Source organism: Lottia gigantea, assembly GCF_000327385.1.
Source record: "Lottia gigantea unplaced genomic scaffold LOTGIsca_19, whole genome shotgun sequence".
Classification (NCBI taxonomy): Eukaryota; Metazoa; Mollusca; class Gastropoda; family Lottiidae; genus Lottia; species Lottia gigantea.
Window position 1 is genome coordinate 2,209,127 of NW_008708358.1, and position 20,645 is coordinate 2,229,771.

Genomic DNA, 20,645 nt, shown 5'->3' on the forward strand with positions numbered 1-20,645 from the left:
GGGCAACGACACTGCTATCAACTGGATGGTCGGTATTTCTTACCTGCAACGTCAACATGATGCAATTTTTGTCAGAAAGCAGAATGGACATCGAATGATTACGAATTTTCAGTCTTCGGCATCCCCAGGTCCAGTTGCTCAACTAGATGAATAGGGACTTGGTTCAACCAAGTTCAACTATATGGTAGTTGAGTCATAAATCCTTCGATTGATAAGATTCTCCCTGAGACCCAGATGCAAAACCGAGGCCCTGTGTGATTCTTGGTGTGCAGGCTAAAGGTTCTTCACTCATTTCGTGGCCGTCACGCAAAAATATATGTAAAAAATATACCAAAAATTGATTAAATTAAGACAAATATGACTTACTACTTTTGGCGAGAGATGCAACTGCTTCATACTCTGTAACTTGTATAGTTCCATCATCTGTAAAAATATATGGGAAATGCTAATGATATCAAAAACCAATGTCTTGCAAATGCGACAAAAGAATGGTCGCAACTTCAGACAACTTTTAGACACGATACTTTCTTTTTCAAGATAGAAGAGCATGATCGACAAGCGGTGACTGTGATTGTTCAGTTGAGGTGTAGTCAGCTTCCCAGCTTCTCCCTTACATTGTTAGAATCCCAATACTTTGGAGTCTGGTACTTACCGTTCATGTCATAAGTTTCTTTGAATTTATCCAAACCTTTGTCATCAAGAACAAATACAGATTTGATTTCTTCATCAGTTAAAACACCATCTTCAGCAGCTGTTTTAAGTTCAGCTTTGAAATCGGCATCTTCTACGTCTCTCTTACCTAAAAAAATGGCGCCAGCAGCTACTGATGCAGCTGTTCTCCAAAATCTCCACGCATCAGTCTGACCCATCATTACTACCATAGCCACGAGTAAAACAACTGCACCTTTCATTCTACATTGTGAATATCAAAATATATATGTACGTTATTGAATGTTGCCATGACAGGTGTGGCGCCAGACAAGGTATGCTTACTCTTCTAGACACCTGATACCTCTTTTCATTATGAAATAATTACTCATTTATGATTGATATGCTTCCTCATGTGAAAAATTCATTAGCTGCTATCAATGTTTCGTCAATATGTTATTTATTTGTAAACCTTGTTTGTTTATCATCGAGACTTTTCCATACTTGACTGTTCTTATGACATAATCATACTTTCAGACTGCCTTGTCTTTCCCCGGCCCTTGCTGTCCTCATCACATGACACTCATCTCAGTCATGTTTCAATCGTCAATCTTCCTTTTCCGAAGAAAGTCCGAATCTGGGGCCGCTGTTGTATGGAAATCAAAGTTTTCGACCTCATCTACAGCAGCATAAACCAGATGGTTTTCAGAGAGTCAGTGTTCTATGAAATAAGATACGTACTTGCTGGATTATACTCAAGATACCTGCTGTTACTTGTTCTAAAGATTTTCTTGTTATGGAGATAGTCATTCCCATCCCAGATTTATAGTCAATTGTTGCTAAATTTAATTTATTCCTTTTCAAACGTCGCTTTGTTATTAAAATAGTTATTGTTCTCTATAACTTTTGTTGCTTTGAAATTCCATTCAAAGAATCCTTTATCCACGTTCACGCTGAATCAACCAACTTTTTAAATCTTAAGAATTGTTATGAGTGAGAGATCCTGTAAAATTGTATCGGGAAGTCTGGTCTTCAATGGCTCTAAGAGATCCTGTTAAAATGAGGAAATACTACTGACAATTCTGAATTCTCTATAGCTGGGAACTGAATGTTTACCATCACCACCACCTTTGTTATATCTTTACACATTGTAAAGGGTGTAAAGATTTTATTCACACGTTTTCAAATACTTATTGCATGTGTTATGCGTAGTTAGCATAATTCTATGAAAAATATTTACTCTGTAACCTTTAGATCCGGGATTCGATCGTGAGTCAAATGCCTTTCATTCCATTTTTTTTATAAGGGGGCAGATGTGGAAATGGAGTTGTTGTGAATGGATAGAAATGAGTCTTTTAGATTCTTAAAGCCTTTGGGTAAGGACAGATTCCTTCCGAAGGGGCAGATTTGGAGAATCCCTATGCCGAAATGTGTCGTTTAGATTGGGTGATAAACGTAATTTCCTATGCCGTGGTAGATTCCTGGACCCTTTTAACAAGGACAGGTTTCTTCTGAAGGGGCATATCTGGAAAGGCACCTAAGTTTATCGCCAAAATGTTTAGCAATTTGCGATAACGCATCATCGTCTCCATTGTGATAATGACGGAGATGTGATAGCACTTATTATGAGGAGTAGCGGTAACAGCCGTATGGTAATAGTTCTTTTGTAACATAAACATCATCTATTGTGGGAACAGTTCTATTGTGGTAACATTACCATTATCTATTGCGGTAAAAGTTCTATTGTGGTAACATTACCATTATCTATTGCGGTAACAGTTCTATTGTGGTATCATTACCATTATCTATTGCGGTAACAGTTCTATTGTGATATCATTACCATTATCTATTGCGGTAAAAGTTCTATTGTGGTATCATTATCATTATCTATTGCGGTAAAAGTTCTATTGTGGTATCATTACCATTATCTATTGCGGTAACAGTTCTATTGTGGTAACATTTCCATTATCTATTGCGGTAACAGTTCTATTGTGGTATCATTACCATTATCTATTGCGGTAACAGTTCTATTGTGGTAACATTTCCATTATCTATTGCGGTAACAGTTCTATTGTGGTATCATTACCATTATCTATTGCGGTAACAGTTCTATTGTGGTATCATTACCATTATCTATTGCGGTAACAGTTCTATTGTGGTATCATTACCATTATCTATTGCGGTAAAAGTTCTATTGTGGTAACATTACCATTATCTATTGCGGTAACAGTTCTATTGTGGTATCATTACCATTATCTATTGCGGTAAAAGTTCTATTGTGGTAACATTACCATTATCTATTGTGGTAACAGTTCTATTGTGGTAACATTATCATTATCTATTGCGGTAACAGTTCTATTGTGGTAACATTACCATTATCTATTGCGGTAACAGTTCTCTTGTGGTAACATTACCATTATCTATTGCGGTAACAGTTCTCTTGTGGTAACATTACCATTATCTATTGCGGTACAGTTCTCTTGTGGTAACATTACCATTATCTATTGCGGTAACAGGTCTATTGTGGTATCAGTACCATTATCTTTAACTAAAAAACCTTGGTTATAACTCCAATGGTGATGACAATATCTTTTTTTGGTAACAATCCCTTTTATGGTAACAATCTCCACTGATGCACTAGTAACTATTGTGAAAACATTCCCCAGAGGTAACAGTTCTAATGTGGATACAAACCATAATGTGGTAATACATGCCTATCACGGAAACAAACTACGTGTGGTACATAGCCATTTTGTAGTAACATCCTTAAATTCCAAATTCCATATTTTGTAACAATCAGTCTTTATATCGTGAAAACAATATCTATTGATTGTCTAGGTTTCGGTCTCTTTCGGGTAACTATCCCTATTGTGGTAACTATCCCTATTGTGGTAACCATCCCTATTGTGGTAACCATCCCTATTGTGGTAACTATCCCTATTGTGGTAACAATCCCTATTGTGGTAACAATCCCTATTGTGGTAACCATCCCTAATCTGGTAACCACCCCTATTGTGGTAACCATCCCTATTGTGGTAACCATCCCTAATCTGGTAACCATCCCTATTGTGGTAACCATCCCTATTCTGGTAACCATCCCTATTGTGGTAACCATCCCTATTATGGTAACCATCCCTATTCTGGTAACCATCCCTATTGTGGTAACCATCCCTATTGTGGTAACTATCCCCTATTGTGGTAACCATCCCTATTGTGGTAACAATCCCTATTGTGGTAACCATCCCTAATCTGGTAACCATCCCTAATCTGGTAACCATCCCTATTGTGGTAACCATCCCTATTGTGGTAACCATCCCTATTGTGGTAACCATCCCTATTGTGGTAACCATCCCTATTCTGGTAACCATCCCTATTGTGGTAACCATCCCTATTGTGGTAACTATCCCTATTGTGGTAACAATCCCTATTGTGGTAACCATCCCTAATCTGGTAACCATCCCTATTGTGGTAACCATCCCTATTGTGGTAACCATCCCCTATTGTGGTAACCATCCCCTATCGTGGTAACAAACGTTATTGTGGTAACAAACCCATATTGTGGTCACAATCCCATATTGTGGTAACAAACCTTGATGTGTTTACAATCCCCCTATTGTGGTAACCTTCCCCTATTGTGGTCACAAAACCTATTGTGGTAACAACCATTTACACGGTTGCAAGTTTCGGACTATGTGGGCATTGGCCTTTTTATAGGTGTAAAAACAATATGAGTTTCATGACTCACATCCTACTTTTCTGTATTTTATAAGGCTAATGAACACTGAAAACGCCAAGCAGTGTGCAATGAGGAACATTTTACAACTCACAACATTTACATAACTTTTTTGTAAAAAATGATTGCCATTTAATGTTTTTTATTCCAACCAGTGTCAGTGGCAGCATCCCGAGATTGGGGGTAAAATTAAGGGGCAGAGTGTCTTAGTGTTTGAAACGAAGTTGGGATAAAATTGGCGACGTCACTCGTTTCAATTAAATTGAGATCAAAAAGATAACTCGGTACAACGGTAGGATATAATCAGGATGTCCTGGTTCCACCGTAGGTCATAGGACCGATTGAAGGAAATGCATCGTCTGAGGGCGGAGGGTCAAATTTCAGCCACAGCCTAATATTAAAAGAAAAGATGCGCCATATTGGGGGTTGATTTGCGTCTTGTAAATATGTAAATAGTCCAACTAGGAATTTTACTCACTTTTTAAATGTGTCTTTTTATAAACCAAAGAGTAAGATCCAAACGCAGATAATTCTGGCCACACATGGATTTGAAGGCTTAAAAATTCGACGGCGAGCTGTAAACACTATAACTGACTGGCTTGGCTAAAAAACCGTTTCTAAGACTAAAGTAGCAGTCCCTTTAAATGAATCTTAATTTTGGCATATCACCTTTAATTTCTTTGGCATTAATTCCGAATTCAAACGTTCAGTAAATTCAGGGTTCATAAAGGTGTGGGCAAACATGGGTATTTGTGGCGATTTTTGTCGCCGACTCGAGTCCTGTCAAGAGTTTCACTGAGGAAAATAAATATGTTTTGATGATGTATTTGTCTTGCAGGCGATAAAATAATCGGCGACAACATAATATCAAACTTGACATTTGACATAATTGATAATTGACAAATCGTGGAAGTGCGAGCACACTCAAGATTCGAGTCGACGACAAAAATTGGCGACCAAGACTGTTCGTGTGCCTGCCTAATCCTTAGATCGTCTATTATGATAGTACACATCAAGTGTTATGTGCCCAATTTTCATATCACAACTGAATGTATGCAAATATAGTGAGAAATTGTTTATTCTGTCTTTAGACAAAACCTATCGTCTCTTCACAGCCCATGACAGATAGTTATGACAGTGGTCGAATATGTCATTAATTATCCAAATGGCTGGTTAGAGTCGGCAAGTTTTGGGCCAAGGTTATATGGGTTGCAATATATCAAAAACTCTCAAGGTTAAAAAAAAAACAATCCACGAAAACTCTTTATCAGACGGCAGATACATGACCTATATTGCATTACATGTAAATAAATGACTAGCTTTATGTCTATAGTGAGGTATAATTTAAAGCACCATTATATACGAGAAATGGGTGGATTGAGAAGGGGCTGCTTGAAAAGTAACGCGAGAAATCTGGCCCCTTCCGTTTCGCGGACGTATATATGGATGGGATATCAGCATCTAATCGTTTCACTCTTGTATCACGTCCGAGGAACGTGAAGGGCCAGATTCGTCGAGCTTGTTGAACAGGTAATGAATTACCGACACTTTTCTGTAGAAGGTACAGGGCGAGAATATAGGGGTAAAGCTGGTTGAAAGAAGTAATGTGTTACTTTTCAACAGTAGGCACTGGTACTTAGTTGGGGTGATGCTTGGTGCTATGGTTTCCCAAATTCATCAGAATATCTATAGCTGCCTCTAATGTAGAATCTTTCTTAGCAAAACAGAGTCTAATGTATTTTTGTCCTATATTCTGCCTTTCTGAATCGAAAAACAATGAAGCCGGAATAGCACCAAATTTCTTTTCTTTGATGGCCCACTTGGTAAACTGGAGATCTTCTGCCTCGTGGTCAGTTATGTGACAAGGGCGCCGATTTTTCAAAAATGTGGAGATCTCGACTAAAAGGAAGTAACCTGCCCGTGGAATAACTGGTTTCATTCCAATTTCTAGTAACGTTTTCACCACCCAGTCTCGTTTCCTTTGTAAATCTTTTGATAAAGTAACGAAATACGAATCCGAGGTATCCAAATTTCGGATTTCTATTTCTAAAGATCTTGCCACTGCCTCCTGGATGGGTGTTGGACAACGGTAATAGCATCTTTGGAAAACTTTTTGGCATCTTTCCATTAGATCCTCGGGTCCAATGATCCATCCTAGCTTCCAACCCGTGGCACTGAATGCCTTCCCAGCGCTTCCGATTGTCAAAGTCCGCTCCCACATACCTTCCATGGCTGCTATTTTCATATGTTTCCTCTCGTCAAAAACAATCCATTCGTAAACCTCGTCTGAGATGCAGGTGAGATCGAATTCGATGCAGACGTCGCGGATGATCTCTAATTCCGACTTGGAGAACAATTTTCCCAAAGGATTGCTCGGAGAGTTCAATAACACAGCTTTGGTATTGGGACGGATATGGGATAAGATATATTCTTCGGAAAATGTCCAGTTATCACTGTCCAGCTGTCTCAGTGGATCTGGGGGCTCTGGAGGATGCAAGGGAATAAAAATTGGGATTCCACCAACAGTCTCGACCATTTCCTTATAGCAGTCAAAAAATGGTTCGAAAATAAGGACCTCATCACCAGGCTTCACTACACTCTCGATAGCACACACCAGACCGCCGTACCCACCAATTGGAACCAATATTTCCGTTAAAGGATTCACTTTCCGGTCATAAACTCGAGAATACAGTGTTCCGAGTGCTTCTACCAGAGGAATGTGTCCAAATACTCGACAGTATTGATGTAGCAGTGGATTATCACTACGAGCGACATTGCTTAATGCTTCAAGCACATGTTCAGGTGGTCCGAAGTCTGGATATCCTTGTCCAAGATTCACAGCTCCATTTTCTATTGCCATCGAACATATTTCAGCAAATATTCTTTTCCCGGCACTATTCTTTGCAGACGGCATTTCCGCCATGTTGAATGTGTGTCATGTGACGTATTGACCTCACTGCGTGTTACGTGTATAACCGACTTCTGTACGAGATATAACATGGAAGCTATAAATACACATCTTGAAAATTGATTGTTCTAAGTTTAAAGTGACAGTACAAGTAAAATTAAATTTGAGAAATATTTTAAATACAGACGTTTTCAGCAGCATAACACAAATTTAAAATCTTGTGTCCAGTTCGTGTGCAATTGATTGAAAATGATAATCTAAAAAAGCGACACTGGTTGAATTTAGCTTATAGTTTTAGATTAAGACGGTCATAAAGAAAATCTTGTAGTCGTTATAGCAGTTGACAATATGACAAATCTGTTTGGCTGATTAATTTGGTCGGGCATAAATTGGTCTAGTTGTATCTCGTGATCTTGACTTAATTAATAGTGGCGGGTGTCGAGAGCGAATCAGATCTAACTTACGCTTTTCAAAACACCTGGTGATACTTCTCTTTGGGGAAGTCATTACTACACAATATAATGCTTTATGAACGAAATTGATTAAATTCTCATTCAAAGCCATATAATCATACGGCTTTGGTTTGAGTATCCCTTTAAAAATAAACGTATACAAAATCTATTTATTCTACAAACACTATTTGTTTGAATGCGGACAATGACACAATTAAATGCGGCAAATTCTTAGTGTCGGTGAATATGGATTTGCCGTTGAAACATTGTTTCAATAATTGGTAATACAAGCGCTCAAAGTAATGACAAGCTCAATCTTTGAATCCAATAATGCATTGAGAAATTAACCAAGTAAATGATCGCTCGGGTCACAAGGGTTGAGACTCTAGAGTCGAGTTAACATCGTGTCTATTTTTAGATTTCAAGTGAAGGGCAAATCACTCAGTTCAACATCCGGGTAATTTCCCAACTCAGCCTCGTTCTGACATGAACGCGCACTGATCAACGCCATTTTGGATAAAATTTGGTGAAAAATATGTCCCAAGAATATCAGAACATAACCCAAATACAGGTTGAAAATGTCCCCGGTGAGTAGATTTAAGTGGATTGATGTTTTCTATATCGAAAAATTTGAATTTGAAGTGACAAAATGGCGGAATATAACAATAACAAAGCGCTAATTTCGGTGTAGTTCCATGACGACTGACCATGGTGAGGAATGGGCGCAGTAATACTTCTGAATTTATTCTCTTGGCGGACGAAGAGGATATTCCTACTCCTCTTATTTATTTCTTGGCTCTCGACCTGAGTGGACGTACAGAATATTTTTCTATGAACAGAAAAATGATTTCAATAAATATTTTAAGATTGAGATTGTCATTCCTTGTTCAAAATGTCACTGACAGATTACATATCAGATCTTGACATTATTGTCAAAATAACATGCCATACATAAACATAAACTTTTTTTGTCAACTTCGATCGCCACTGCACAGTGCACTGTTCAATGTCCATTCCTTACGATTTGTATCAAACCTTATGCATCTTTTTGTTTTGAGTATAATGCTTACTACCGGTATCTTAAAAACCCTTGAATAAAAACGAAAGAAGGACCCCAACCAGAGACGATACAACAAGACATATATTTCCTTGACGGCCCCCCTGACTGGGGTTGGTATGATCGGATGAGGTAACTTTTTTTGTCTTTCCCTACTACGACAAAGCTAGTAGGCTAAATGTAGGCCTAAAGTTTCGAATTACATATTGTTAATATCACAAAACAACCGATGCCTTCGATCATAAGTATCTTAATTTATACTAACGGGAAAAAGCTGTTGATTAGTTAGGAAATGCAGAATGGTTTGTTAAATGGAGTTACGTCCCTTGACGCATTACTATGACAAAGAAAATTGTTTTTCAAGGTGTTCTGAATCTTTTAATGCAATATGACAAAGCTAAACTACCAAGTTGATGTACAAATCTTACTTTCTAGTTTGATCTCAGTGGTTTTGATATTTTTATATTTGCCAAACGGATTGCAAATAGTTCAAATTATCTCCCTTTGATATAGTTATTGTTTCTCTGCAGCTCATGCTGTTTCTTTGTCAATATTTTTTACTTTATGTTGACCTTTCTAATTACAGAATTACAGCATATTCAGTTTGCGGAGGGTCTGCCTGAAGGTGCCACTGTTACGTTTATTGATTCTTCAGCTCTCGATCAACAACAGATTATAGACCTCCCTCCAGGTTGGTGTCACATTTATTCTCTCTAAGCCTGCTACTTCTACTTATTATTTGATATTTGATTATTTAATAAAGAGTTATTTATAGCCTGTTTAAGATGCCATCTTTGATTGCCCATAAGGCTTCCATATAAGACAGTAACAATCAATGGATTTCGATTGAAAATATAAGAAATGTAAATGCATAGTATTATGTTTATTGTTGAAGACTATTCAAAATATGATCCAGATCTTAACCTTGAACCCACATCAAAAACATTAGATATAAGAGCCATCATTACAAACCAGTCCATTATTCAATGTTGTTTTGAAATAGCTCAGTTTCAATTAAAACATTATTGATTTTCAGGTATAGAGATCTATCAAACTATTCAGCTACAAGATGGCAGTGAACATGTCCTTCAACCCTTGTTGACCCAGCTAGCTAATAGTAGTATACAAGTACAGACATCAGCTTCAGAAGGGGAGGTAATTCCTTCTGTAGAGATAGCGCCACTTACTGGAGTATCCGAACCTGTGACTACTACTGCTTCTAAAGTTGAAGAAATCAGACCCCCAGTTGGAAAGGTAAGTAGAATCTTAGTAAAAATGATTAGGTTATAAAACCTTGGTTTGAGCAATGGCATCTCTCAAATAAAGTGAATATGGATGTTATTTCCAAACTAGCTTTCTTTACACAAATTTTATGTCACCAGCATGAGACAAACTCATGTTTTAGGTCTTTCTTGCTGTTTCTGAGAATTTTTATTCCTCATTGAATTAATTTTCAATTTTGCATTTTTTCAGGGGCCTTTTAATTGTGAATATTGTGATAAAGTCTTTAAGAAATGGAATCAACTACAACGCCATACAAAATCACATGATGATGACAAACCATTTCAATGTAGTTCTTGTACAGCATCATTTAATGTTGAAGATAATTTAATTTTACACGAAGCCACCCATGTTGGAGAGAACAAAGATCCCATCTGTCCAGAATGTGGGAAGAAATTTTCCCGTGTGGCCTCACTCAAGGCTCATATCATGCTACACGAAAAAGAAGAGAATTTGATGTGCCCTGAATGTGGAGATGAATTTGGATTACAGGTATGTTCAAGCTCCAATACACTTACTATGACAAGCTAGGACAGGAGAGCAGGCTTAGAGCGTAAGCTAGCAAGATTGTTTTACCGTGTAACTCCAATGAAATAATAAGAATGACAGGCTAGCAGTTGAGAGTATACTTGACATAGCACGTCATGTATTTCTATGTTCGTTGTTTAATGCAATCGCATCGTGACAAATATGTCTATGAGACTCTGAATTCGCAGAACGACTAGATGTAAGGATTACGACAAATTGACTCTTAAGCCTCATTCAAATTTCAAGATCTATGAGAATTTGGACAGGGTTAACTCTCTAAACTTGTTCATTTCTAGAGTCAGTTAGACAGACATATGCAGGAACATAGACAAGAACATGTGGGTGTACGGGTGTTTCCATGCCGACAATGTCATCAGGAATTTACAAAATTATCACTTCTCCGACAACACATGAAACAACATTATAAAGTCCGGTATGTAAGCCTTTTTGATTGATTCATCAATTATATGCTTTTGTGACTATTGATTGGCCAAAGAGTCTCGCATTCACATGGATCATTCTCTCTGAAAGATTTTCTTATCAGTGGAACTTTTCAAATTTCATACAGTGATACATTGATAAAAATTGACCAAAACCTTTAGAAATAGGATCCATGGTTCTCTTTAACAACATTGTTGAATACAATTTAATACTAAAACTGATATTATACTTGATTTTAAAACCTTTGAGAAATAGGACTTGACAAATCTCGTGCTTTATCTAAATCTTTCATTTTATTTTTATTTTTATTCAATATAATTTCAGGGCATCTCTATCCCATCGTACGTATAAACGAGATATTGATAGATCTGGTTTTAGTAACAGATGTAAACATTGTAATAAACACTTTCAAAAACCCAGTCAGTTACAAAGACATGAGAGAATACATACAGGTACGTGGCTTTCTTCTCCAAGTTTACTACAAAGTCCTTTAAGTTGTAGCACATTCAAAGTTGAGATAGAAGTGATTTGGGTGCATTTAAGATATGTGATTGAAGAAAAGACATTTCTATGCTACTGCCATGTTTGTGTTGTTTAAACAGTGATATTTAATGGCAATAGTCAGTTAATATCAGATCATTGAGCTTAATTTCATAATAACACCCATTTTTATTTGTAAAATATAAAGTAAGTTTAATCAAACTTGTCTGCTGGTAGACTTTTTTCTACGAGTAAGCTCAGATTTTGAAAATTTGAAATGTTTTGTTTCCAGCAGAAGCTAAAACAAGTAGGACTTTAAATTGATTGCATTTGTCTCTTTGAATATTTCAGGTGAAAGACCATTTAAATGTGATGAATGTGACAGAACTTTCAATCAAAAAGGAGCTTTACAGATTCATAAAACTAAACATACTGGTAAAAAACCTCATACTTGTGATTTCTGTCCCTCAGCCTTCTCACAACGTGGAAATCTTAGAGCCCATATTCAGGTAGGTATTTTAAGCCCTTTCACAATTTCAAAAATTTTATTTTGCTTTGAGACTGTCAGATTGATTCAACTCTTCAGCTTTTACATTAGACTAATTGGTAGTCATTTTCCATTCTTCAGAGGCACAAACACTCTCCTTTTCCAGTAAATTTTTTGCTCTGTACCGGTATTGGACCTTGAACCACAAACATTTACCATTCTAGACCACATAAAAATTGGGAAATCTATATATTTACAGAAGTTACCACATGTACATAAAATTGTTTTTCCTTCATTTCATTTCATCTTAAATAATATGGACTTCCTTTATTTCAGAGAGTTCACACCCTATCGAAGGATTCTGAAGGTCCAACATATGAATGTGGAGAATGTAGTTGTATGTTTAAAAAACTGGGAAGTTTAAATGCTCATGTGAGTCGAGCTCATTCAGACCCTGCTGTAAGTTAATTTTTATTGTAAATATTAATCATTTAAGATTCATTTCATTATTAGATTCAAAAAGTTAATATTTGGTTGTATGCTTGAAATTGAAGAAAGTTAATGATCATATTAATTCAAATACCACACTTTATTTTGCCAAGAAGTCTGAACTCATCACCTCTATTTTGAAAAAAAAGAACCAATAAGCAAATGATGTCATATGATATTATACAATATTAATTAAGCTATATTTTGTCCTTGCCTCTTAAGTCTGATGTAGAAATACAAATATTTTTGTTGGTTTGTAGGAAGAATGGAATAACATGTACAGTGATAACGTCAATGATCGACCTCCAAAAGAAATGAAAGAAGCTAAAGTCATTGAGCAGCTGTTCGACTCCACAGACAAAACTCAAGTTCAGCCTCAGCAACAAGTTTTAGAGCAACAACCACAAGTTGTCTATCAGGTTTCTACAGCAGAATGTGATGTAGAGAATAATAATAATCAACCAGTTACAGCAATGAAAGTCATTGAGGTATGACAGTTATATAACTTTATTTCTTCGATGTTTAAACAAAAGTTAGCGTTAGTGGAATTGCAGGAACTACAGACGTCTAACTGAGAATTAAAATGGTGCAAATTGGTGATATCAGTGCCCCTGATACACATAGAAAGTTTTTAAAACCTCTTTACAATTAATTTATTTGAATTTCTACATCAGGCGTTTTGTTTCTACAGAGTGACACTTTAGATGAATCCACTTCCGATATCTTACAACAAGCTCTGGAAAATAGTGGTCTTCCAAATAAAGGTGATGGTACCGAACAACAGACTCAGAATAGTACCGGTACCAACTCTGTTACCTCTGTACAGAGTTCATTAAGCCTACCTCTACCCCCTACCGCCACTGCAGTAGATACATCCAGTACAATAACCACCATGACTATACATGATACAGCTACTGGCATAGTCAAACGACATCTTATTAGAAAGGTATGATTGTGTGTACGTACATTGCTTTAGAAATAAAATGAAAGTAGGATGCTAGTAGGAATATTAATCTGAAATCAGTGATTTTTACAAAATGAAGTAATCCATTGAGAAGCCCCATTATTCGTTTAAGTGACAGAGGAATAGGTCAGTGGGTAGCAAGTCAGATTTTAGTCTGGTAAGCGAAAGGTGCCGTGTGGTCTGATGCTCACAGTATGAAAAATCCTGATGTATTGACCAGAGCTTCTACTGAAAATTGCTTTGGCATTGGCTTTCAACCCTTAGCTATAGAATGGAAATTAATGTGATTTTCTTGGAGACTAAGGTTTTTTTAGTAGCTTCTTGAGATAATAAACTCACCTCTCCTTTACAAAGTCACCAAGATCAGTCAGAAAATGATAAATATTAATTAAATTTGAATTCGGTTTCCTTTTTTTAGGTGAATGGAGTGCGCTGGCATCAATGTAATTATTGTTCTAAAGAGTTTAAAAAACCAAGTGATCTCGTTCGCCATATCAGAATCCATACACACGAGAAACCTTATAAATGTACCCAATGTTTCCGAAGTTTTGCTGTCAAGAGTACGTTGACAGCCCATATTAAAACTCATACTGGTGTCAAGGATTATAGATGTGATCAGTGTCGTAAACTGTTCTCAACTCAGGGCAGTCTGAAAGTTCACCTCCGATTACATACAGGTTGGTGAAAATTCGATTACCTATGTATGACTTATGCCCTAGGGTAATCTTTGTTATTGCCACACAAGATACTATAGAAATATTCAAACAATTTGACATGACATGATTGATATAATATAAATTTAAATGAGATATTCTTTCTGTTCAAATTCAGGATGCAATATACAAATACAGATACAATTGGTCTTTTCATTGAATAGTTATTGTTTTGAACATTTATCCACTTTATAAAATGAAATATGAACAGTTTGATCATTTCCACATTATTTAAGCGAGCAAAGTGTTTCTCAAAAATTACTTGCTTTAATAATACTTTTTTTTTCAAGGAGCAAAACCATTCAGTTGTACCCATTGTGATAAGAAATTCCGAACCTCAGCTCATCGAAAATCTCATATCCAGTGTCATGTACGTGGAGAATATATACCAGGAATGGTGGATAGGAGACCACGAAGAACTATTAAACGACCACCTAGATTATCTGATGCTAACTTGCCTGAAATTCCTCTCCAGGAACCAATTCTTATCACTGATACAGGTAGGGGATGTTGAAGTAAATTATGCTGTGCTCACTTCCAAAGAACCAAACCTTACATTGGTTTATAGCTCAAATTTCCAAAAATAGTATTAGAATGCAAATCAATGATATCAGTGTCTCCCATAGTGACATAAATACAGATATAATTCATGTTTCTGATAGTATCGGACTACTAACAATATTGTTGTATATTTCAGGGTTTATTCAGCAGCCCCCGCGTAACAATATGGTGACCCAGTATCTAGGAGAGGCGGGGTCAGTAGATAGACCATATAAATGTAATTATTGTCAACGTGGATTTAAAAAATCTAGTCATTTAAAACAACATGTCAGATCACATACAGGTATGAATACATTTTCTATTTTTTTGGTTTTGATTTTGTTTTGAAAAACTCGTTTTGATATTTAATCCAACAACCAGTGTCACATTAACGATTGTTTGATAAGTTTTACTTTTGGATATTCAAGTATTTGTTATGCATATGAAGATTTGATTAGAAGTTTCAATGTTTATGATTGCAGAATTTACAAAATTTTAATCAACTCCAAACAAATGTAGTTTGAAAACTAAATCCGCATTTTGGCATTATTTCTGACTCTCAATACATTTACTGAGTATGGACACATTTTCTTTTGCAGGAGAAAAACCATACAGATGTGGACAGTGTAGTAGATCATTTGTATCTAGTGGAGTTCTCAAGGCTCATCTACGAACTCATTCTGGTGTGAAATCATATCGCTGTATTATTTGTGAAACCATGTTTACGACCAACGGCAGTTTAAAACGTCACATGTCAACTCATAGTGAAGTACGACCTTTCATGTGTCCATATTGTCAGAAAACATTTAAAACCAGTGTCAACTGTAAGAAACATATGAAAACACACAAGTAAGTTGTTTGTCTTTCAGTCAGAGAGAAAGGGAAAGAAAGAAACAAATGTTTTTTCAAGGATATTAACTGAAGTTCATGAAGACCCTTTCTACCAGCTGGTCCCTGGCCAAACCTCTTGGTATTGATCTTGCACACATTATCAGAGAAATATTCTTGATCTGCACATGGAATTTTATTCTTGTTAGTATTTTTTTTGAAGAAAGTATGCCACTTGGTAATGTTTTTATTCTCAAAATCATTAAATTTAACAAACTACTTTGGAATAAAAGAATGGTCATGACTTTTGAAGTATTTTGATGTACATGTATCATTAAACTCAGAAAAGAGAGCCTAAATATGTGGAATTTTCTTTTCCTTCTACAGACATGAACTGGCTCTACAAGCCATGAATCCAGACCCAAACACTCAACAAGTACAACAAGATGATGTCACGCTAGCACCAGACGGCACACAGATTGACCAATCACAGGCTTCGACAGATATACAGTTACTACAGCAACAGTCAGTAGGTCATACAACAACGATCGTTAATCAAGATATGAATCCAGCTCAGTTACAAGAGGCTTTAGTTGGTGCTGGTCTGGATCCCAATTTACATCCTTCTTTACATAGTCAGGTTAGAATCTCTTTTTTCTATCAAATTTCATTTACCACCATCCAAAACAATTGACAACATATCCTTGATATTTTTGTAATCTACTAATGTTGTCAGGTTTCTACCAGTTTTGCTTGTTATTCACCAATTTACCCATAGGATGTCAACAAATTTTTTTCTCATGACCATCATTTTTTTTACGGACCCTGGTGATTTGTGTCTTGCAGGTGTTTGGTCAACAACAAACATTTGGTGAGGCCATGCTGAGTAGTCAACCAACCTATACCTCCCTCGGAAACCAGTTACAAGTAGACCAACAGTTGGCCACATCCCTAAACAACTCAATGAACACACCCCTCACTCACCAACTAGCCAATCAACATGATCTAAACAATCACATGGCCAATATGACCAATCAAAATGAGTTAAACAGTCATGTGACTAACATGAACAATCAACACGATCTGACTGGTCAAGTGAACAATTTAACCAATCAGCATGAGTATAATGGTCAGGTGACGAATATGACCAATCAGATGACAGAACAGTTAAATCAAGAAATGAATATTCATCAAATACAGGTAAGGTCTCTAGCATCTACCAGTGCTGCGTGCAGTGCATGTTGAAGATCATTTGACATTTGGAAGATTGCTGTCAAATTTCATTCATTCATTCTTTCTCTAGGAAAAAAATAACTTTTTGCTATTATTTGATTATTTGATGTTTTTATTTCAGAATCAACAGTATAATACAAACAGTCTACAGATACATCCTTCAACACATAGAAATATTTTATTGTAAGTATATATCTTGTCAACTTGTTGGTTATTATTCAACATAAAATGCCATTTCGCACAGACATGTCGTATAATTCTTCGTACATCTGTTACTTTTATTTTTTTCAGTAATCTGGAAGAACAGGATCAAAACGAGCCACCGCAGCAAATTCTACAGGAAGTAGAAACAGACGACCAGCCTCAGGAAATCCCTGATACCTCTGCTTTACTGGCAGACGACAAAACTAGATCATATCAATGTGGTTACTGTGAGAAATCGTTCAAAAAATCAGGACACCTTAAACAACATATCAGAACACATACAGGTATATTCTTTTGGTGATTTAGATAAGGCCTTTGATGTTGTTGATCAAATTGACTTGAACTTTTGTCTTATCTCTTTTGAAATAGTAAAGTCATACACGCTCATCTTAAAATCTCGATTTTATTTAGTTCAGTTTTCGTAAAAGTAACATTTATATTTTTATTTGACCAATCAGATATTTTCAATTTTATCAAAGTTAACCCCTTCTAAAATTCTTTCTTCTTTCGAGTATTTGACTTGTGTTCATTTGAAATTTATTTCAGGAGAGAAGCCTTATAGATGTTTACAATGTGACAGAACATTTGTATCTAGTGGGGTACTGAAAGCACATGCTAAAACTCACACTGGCTCTAAAGATTACAAATGTCCAATATGTAACGCCTTATTCTCGACCAATGGCTCCTTGAGTCGTCACATGGTCATACACGACAACCAATCATTACAGACAGTATCCTGTCCGTATTGTATGGAATCTTTCCGTAATATATCTCAGTGTAAGCGTCATATGAGATCTGTACATAAAGCTCACAAAGACAAACAAAGTAAGATAATTTGGTATTTTTATTTTCATAGATCCTTTTAAGCATCTGTCTCTAGTCTGTTATTCTAATCATCACCAGAAAGGAACCAAAACTTATCCAAAAAATAACTAGACCCATAGTTAAAAATTGATTTTGGATCAAAAATCTTCAAATTGCTTTTTGAGGAAATTCTTAGCTTCAATTCTGATTAAATTTATCAGTATGTATTACTATTTGACCAGTATTTAGAAGGTTTATGATTTGTTGTAGATGAAAATGATGTGCCAGTGGTTGAGTCTCATTTACCAGCCATGGACACAGAGACTACAACTATAATACAAGTCCAGAACGACCAGACAACAGAACTTAATAAAGTGACAGTAGAGGAGTTGTCATTGTCTGAAAAAATACTGATGGTCTCATCCGTGGAGAAAGACAGGATTAGTGAAGTTAAGGTGAGAATTTTCATGAATGTTCTTTTTCTCCTAAATTAATGTGAAATTTTATTTTACGATATGCACGTTATTAATGTATTTTGTTGTTGTTGTTGTCCATTCACCTGTACTACTACATTTTCTTGTTATAGTGGTAAATTAAATTCAGAATCTCTGCCATTGATTTTGATAGATAAATACAAGTTGAAACTTGATACAACTTAGTAGCTAGTGCCATATTATATTTGCCATAAAATTTTACATAACTACAGCTTTCTGAGAACTATATTTGCTAATTCCTTGATTTCTTATTTATTATATGCTTCTTTGATTCCAGTCCATAATGCAGAATGTAGATAATTCTGACATGAACTCAGCAGATTCTAAACATGCCTATAAATGTACCCATTGTCCTAAAAGTTTCAAGAAGCCCAGTGATTTACAGAGACATGTGAGGACTCATACTGGAGAGAAACCCTATACATGTGATATATGTAATAGATCTTTTACTGTTAAATCAACATTAGCTAGCCATGTCAAAACTCATGGAAATTGTAAGTATTTTATCATGTGTTGAATTATTATAGTGCTTATAAATTACAGTCCAAAACAGCAATATTTTACAAAGGTACCTCTTAAGTTATCTTGCCTTTGATCTTTCCTGTAGCTGAGATGATAATTCGAATGCATTTCGTAGAGTTCACATGGCCAATAAACTAATACAGTTTTATTTTTTTGAAATTTTGGGATAGTTCTCAGGCAATATTTCTCTGGACTATTTGACAATTAATTAATAAATTTTTTCTGGATTTCAGGTGATAAAGTTTTCAAATGTCATATTTGTGACTCTTTATTCTCCACTAAGGGAAGTTTAAAAGTACACATGAGACTTCATACAGGGGCACGACCATTTAAATGTCCTCATTGTGACCATCGATTCAGAACTTCGGGACATCGAAAAAGTCACATTTTATCCCATTTCAAAGATCCAACCACTCAAACGAAGAAACGAAAGACTTTCACTCGCCATCTTGAAGCAAACGATGAAGATTTAGGGCAGCAGCAAGTTGAAGAACAGGCGCTAGGAAACCAAGTTTTGACTCTAGATCCGTCTATGTTGACTCAACAGAATGTCATGCCAGTGTCTCTGACAGTAGCAGATGGTGTTGGTGGAAATATGGGAGAATCTGCACTCGCGGCTCAATTTTTACAGGGTGTGGATGGAATTCAGCTTCATTTTACTGGAAATCTTGGACAAGGAATGCAACTCGATCCCAATATGCTGTCACAAACTGTTCAGATTGATGCTAATTTACTGCAACAGCTACAACAGCAAGGCAACATCAACATCACCATTAATCCTAACATGATTAACCAGTCTCTTACGCCCACTGCCGATCCTAACCTAGTCCAGAACATCCAAGTCCAACAACAGGTCTCTATGTCAGAAGGTGTCAATCCGAATATCCTCATACCTCCAAATATGGTCATGTCTCAATCTGAAATGACGTCTGACACCAACAATGTCTCCAATGTTGATCAGGTAAGAAGTTACTTTCATAATTTTGTTCTTGGAGAGTGCAGCTTACAAGTCAGAGGGAAGCAGATGACTCAGCGATTTAGACTAGTTCTAATAGAACGGTAAATCAAATTTGCTGTCATCATTATACCTTGCCAGCTAGATAAAGCAAATTGAACGACATACACAACAAGATGTGTTGACTTGAGGTTCCATGACAGCAGTATGGTTTGATTTGATAAATTTGCATATTTGATCATTTCGATTTTAGATCACTGTAAATCCACTGGATGTTCAAGATCCAGTAATACCTGATGAAAGTGGAGAAATGAGCCTGGATGATCCAGATGAAGATGATGGAGGTGATTTGAATGAAGACCTGAATAACAAGTCTGATATGGTATCCCATGATGAAAGTTTAATGACATCTGAAATGGTAACCAATATGGCTACTGGAGATGCATCAGAAATTAGTATCGAGAAAAACTTTGATCCTGAAAGACTCCATGTTTGTACAGTAAGTTTCCTTGTTATTCTTCACTTTGATAGGTTCTTGGCAGGTGTCGCTAGTGAGTTAGAGCAGTATCACCTTCCATCTGATACCACTGTGTGACAAGATTCTTCTGTTATATACATATATCCATTGTATTATATTTATCTTGTATCTGGCATGTCTACTCAGCTTCCCTATGAGTTCACAAAGCTAATAAAGCTTATTTGGTATTCACTTTTGTCTACTTAGCATCCGTTTCAGAGAGTGCACATCATTAAGGACAATATTGGTATTAATATTCAAAATTGTGTCCAAATACAAGATTTTGCCTCCCTTAAGAACAGATAGTTGTAAAACTCATTTCATTTCAGATGTCACAATGCCATTTTCTTTGCAATTTAAGTTCAAA

At 36.2% G+C, this 20,645-nt stretch overlaps 5 protein-coding genes across 5 annotated transcripts; 3 read left to right on the forward strand and 2 right to left on the reverse strand.

Annotated features, from left to right (window-relative positions):
• Window positions 1-17: 17 nt before the first annotated feature.
• LOTGIDRAFT_159175 (hypothetical protein) lies at window positions 18-911 on the reverse strand (the record flags this gene model as incomplete). The annotated part of the gene is made up of 3 exons (XM_009052817.1): window positions 18-43; window positions 367-423; window positions 653-911. The coding sequence occupies 3 exons, from the start codon at window positions 909-911 to the stop codon at window positions 18-20; spliced, it is 342 nt and encodes a 113-aa protein (XP_009051065.1).
• Window positions 912-5,632: 4,721 nt separating this feature from the next.
• LOTGIDRAFT_213992 (hypothetical protein) lies at window positions 5,633-7,298 on the reverse strand (the record flags this gene model as incomplete). The annotated part of the gene is made up of 1 exon (XM_009052818.1): window positions 5,633-7,298. The coding sequence occupies one exon, from the start codon at window positions 7,293-7,295 to the stop codon at window positions 6,018-6,020; it is 1,278 nt and encodes a 425-aa protein (XP_009051066.1). The 3' UTR covers window positions 5,633-6,017.
• A 978-nt stretch (window positions 7,299-8,276) lies between these two features.
• Window positions 8,277-10,052, forward strand: LOTGIDRAFT_159177 (hypothetical protein; the record flags this gene model as incomplete). The annotated part of the gene is made up of 3 exons (XM_009052819.1): window positions 8,277-8,328; window positions 9,385-9,489; window positions 9,835-10,052. Coding segments are annotated over 3 exons (375 nt in total), but the record flags the coding sequence as incomplete, so codon positions are not given.
• A 231-nt stretch (window positions 10,053-10,283) lies between these two features.
• LOTGIDRAFT_114675 (hypothetical protein) lies at window positions 10,284-12,483 on the forward strand (the record flags this gene model as incomplete). Its single annotated transcript, XM_009052820.1, has 5 exons — window positions 10,284-10,571; window positions 10,904-11,040; window positions 11,373-11,500; window positions 11,880-12,037; window positions 12,352-12,483. Coding segments are annotated over 5 exons (843 nt in total), but the record flags the coding sequence as incomplete, so codon positions are not given.
• Window positions 12,484-13,889: 1,406 nt separating this feature from the next.
• Window positions 13,890-19,251, forward strand: LOTGIDRAFT_61916 (hypothetical protein; the record flags this gene model as incomplete). Its single annotated transcript, XM_009052613.1, has 11 exons — window positions 13,890-14,145; window positions 14,472-14,681; window positions 14,879-15,025; window positions 15,321-15,570; window positions 15,937-16,099; window positions 16,396-16,754; window positions 17,074-17,270; window positions 17,533-17,811; window positions 18,061-18,245; window positions 18,574-18,778; window positions 19,040-19,251. Coding segments are annotated over 11 exons (2,463 nt in total), but the record flags the coding sequence as incomplete, so codon positions are not given.
• Between the last annotated feature and the right edge of the window lie 1,394 nt (window positions 19,252-20,645).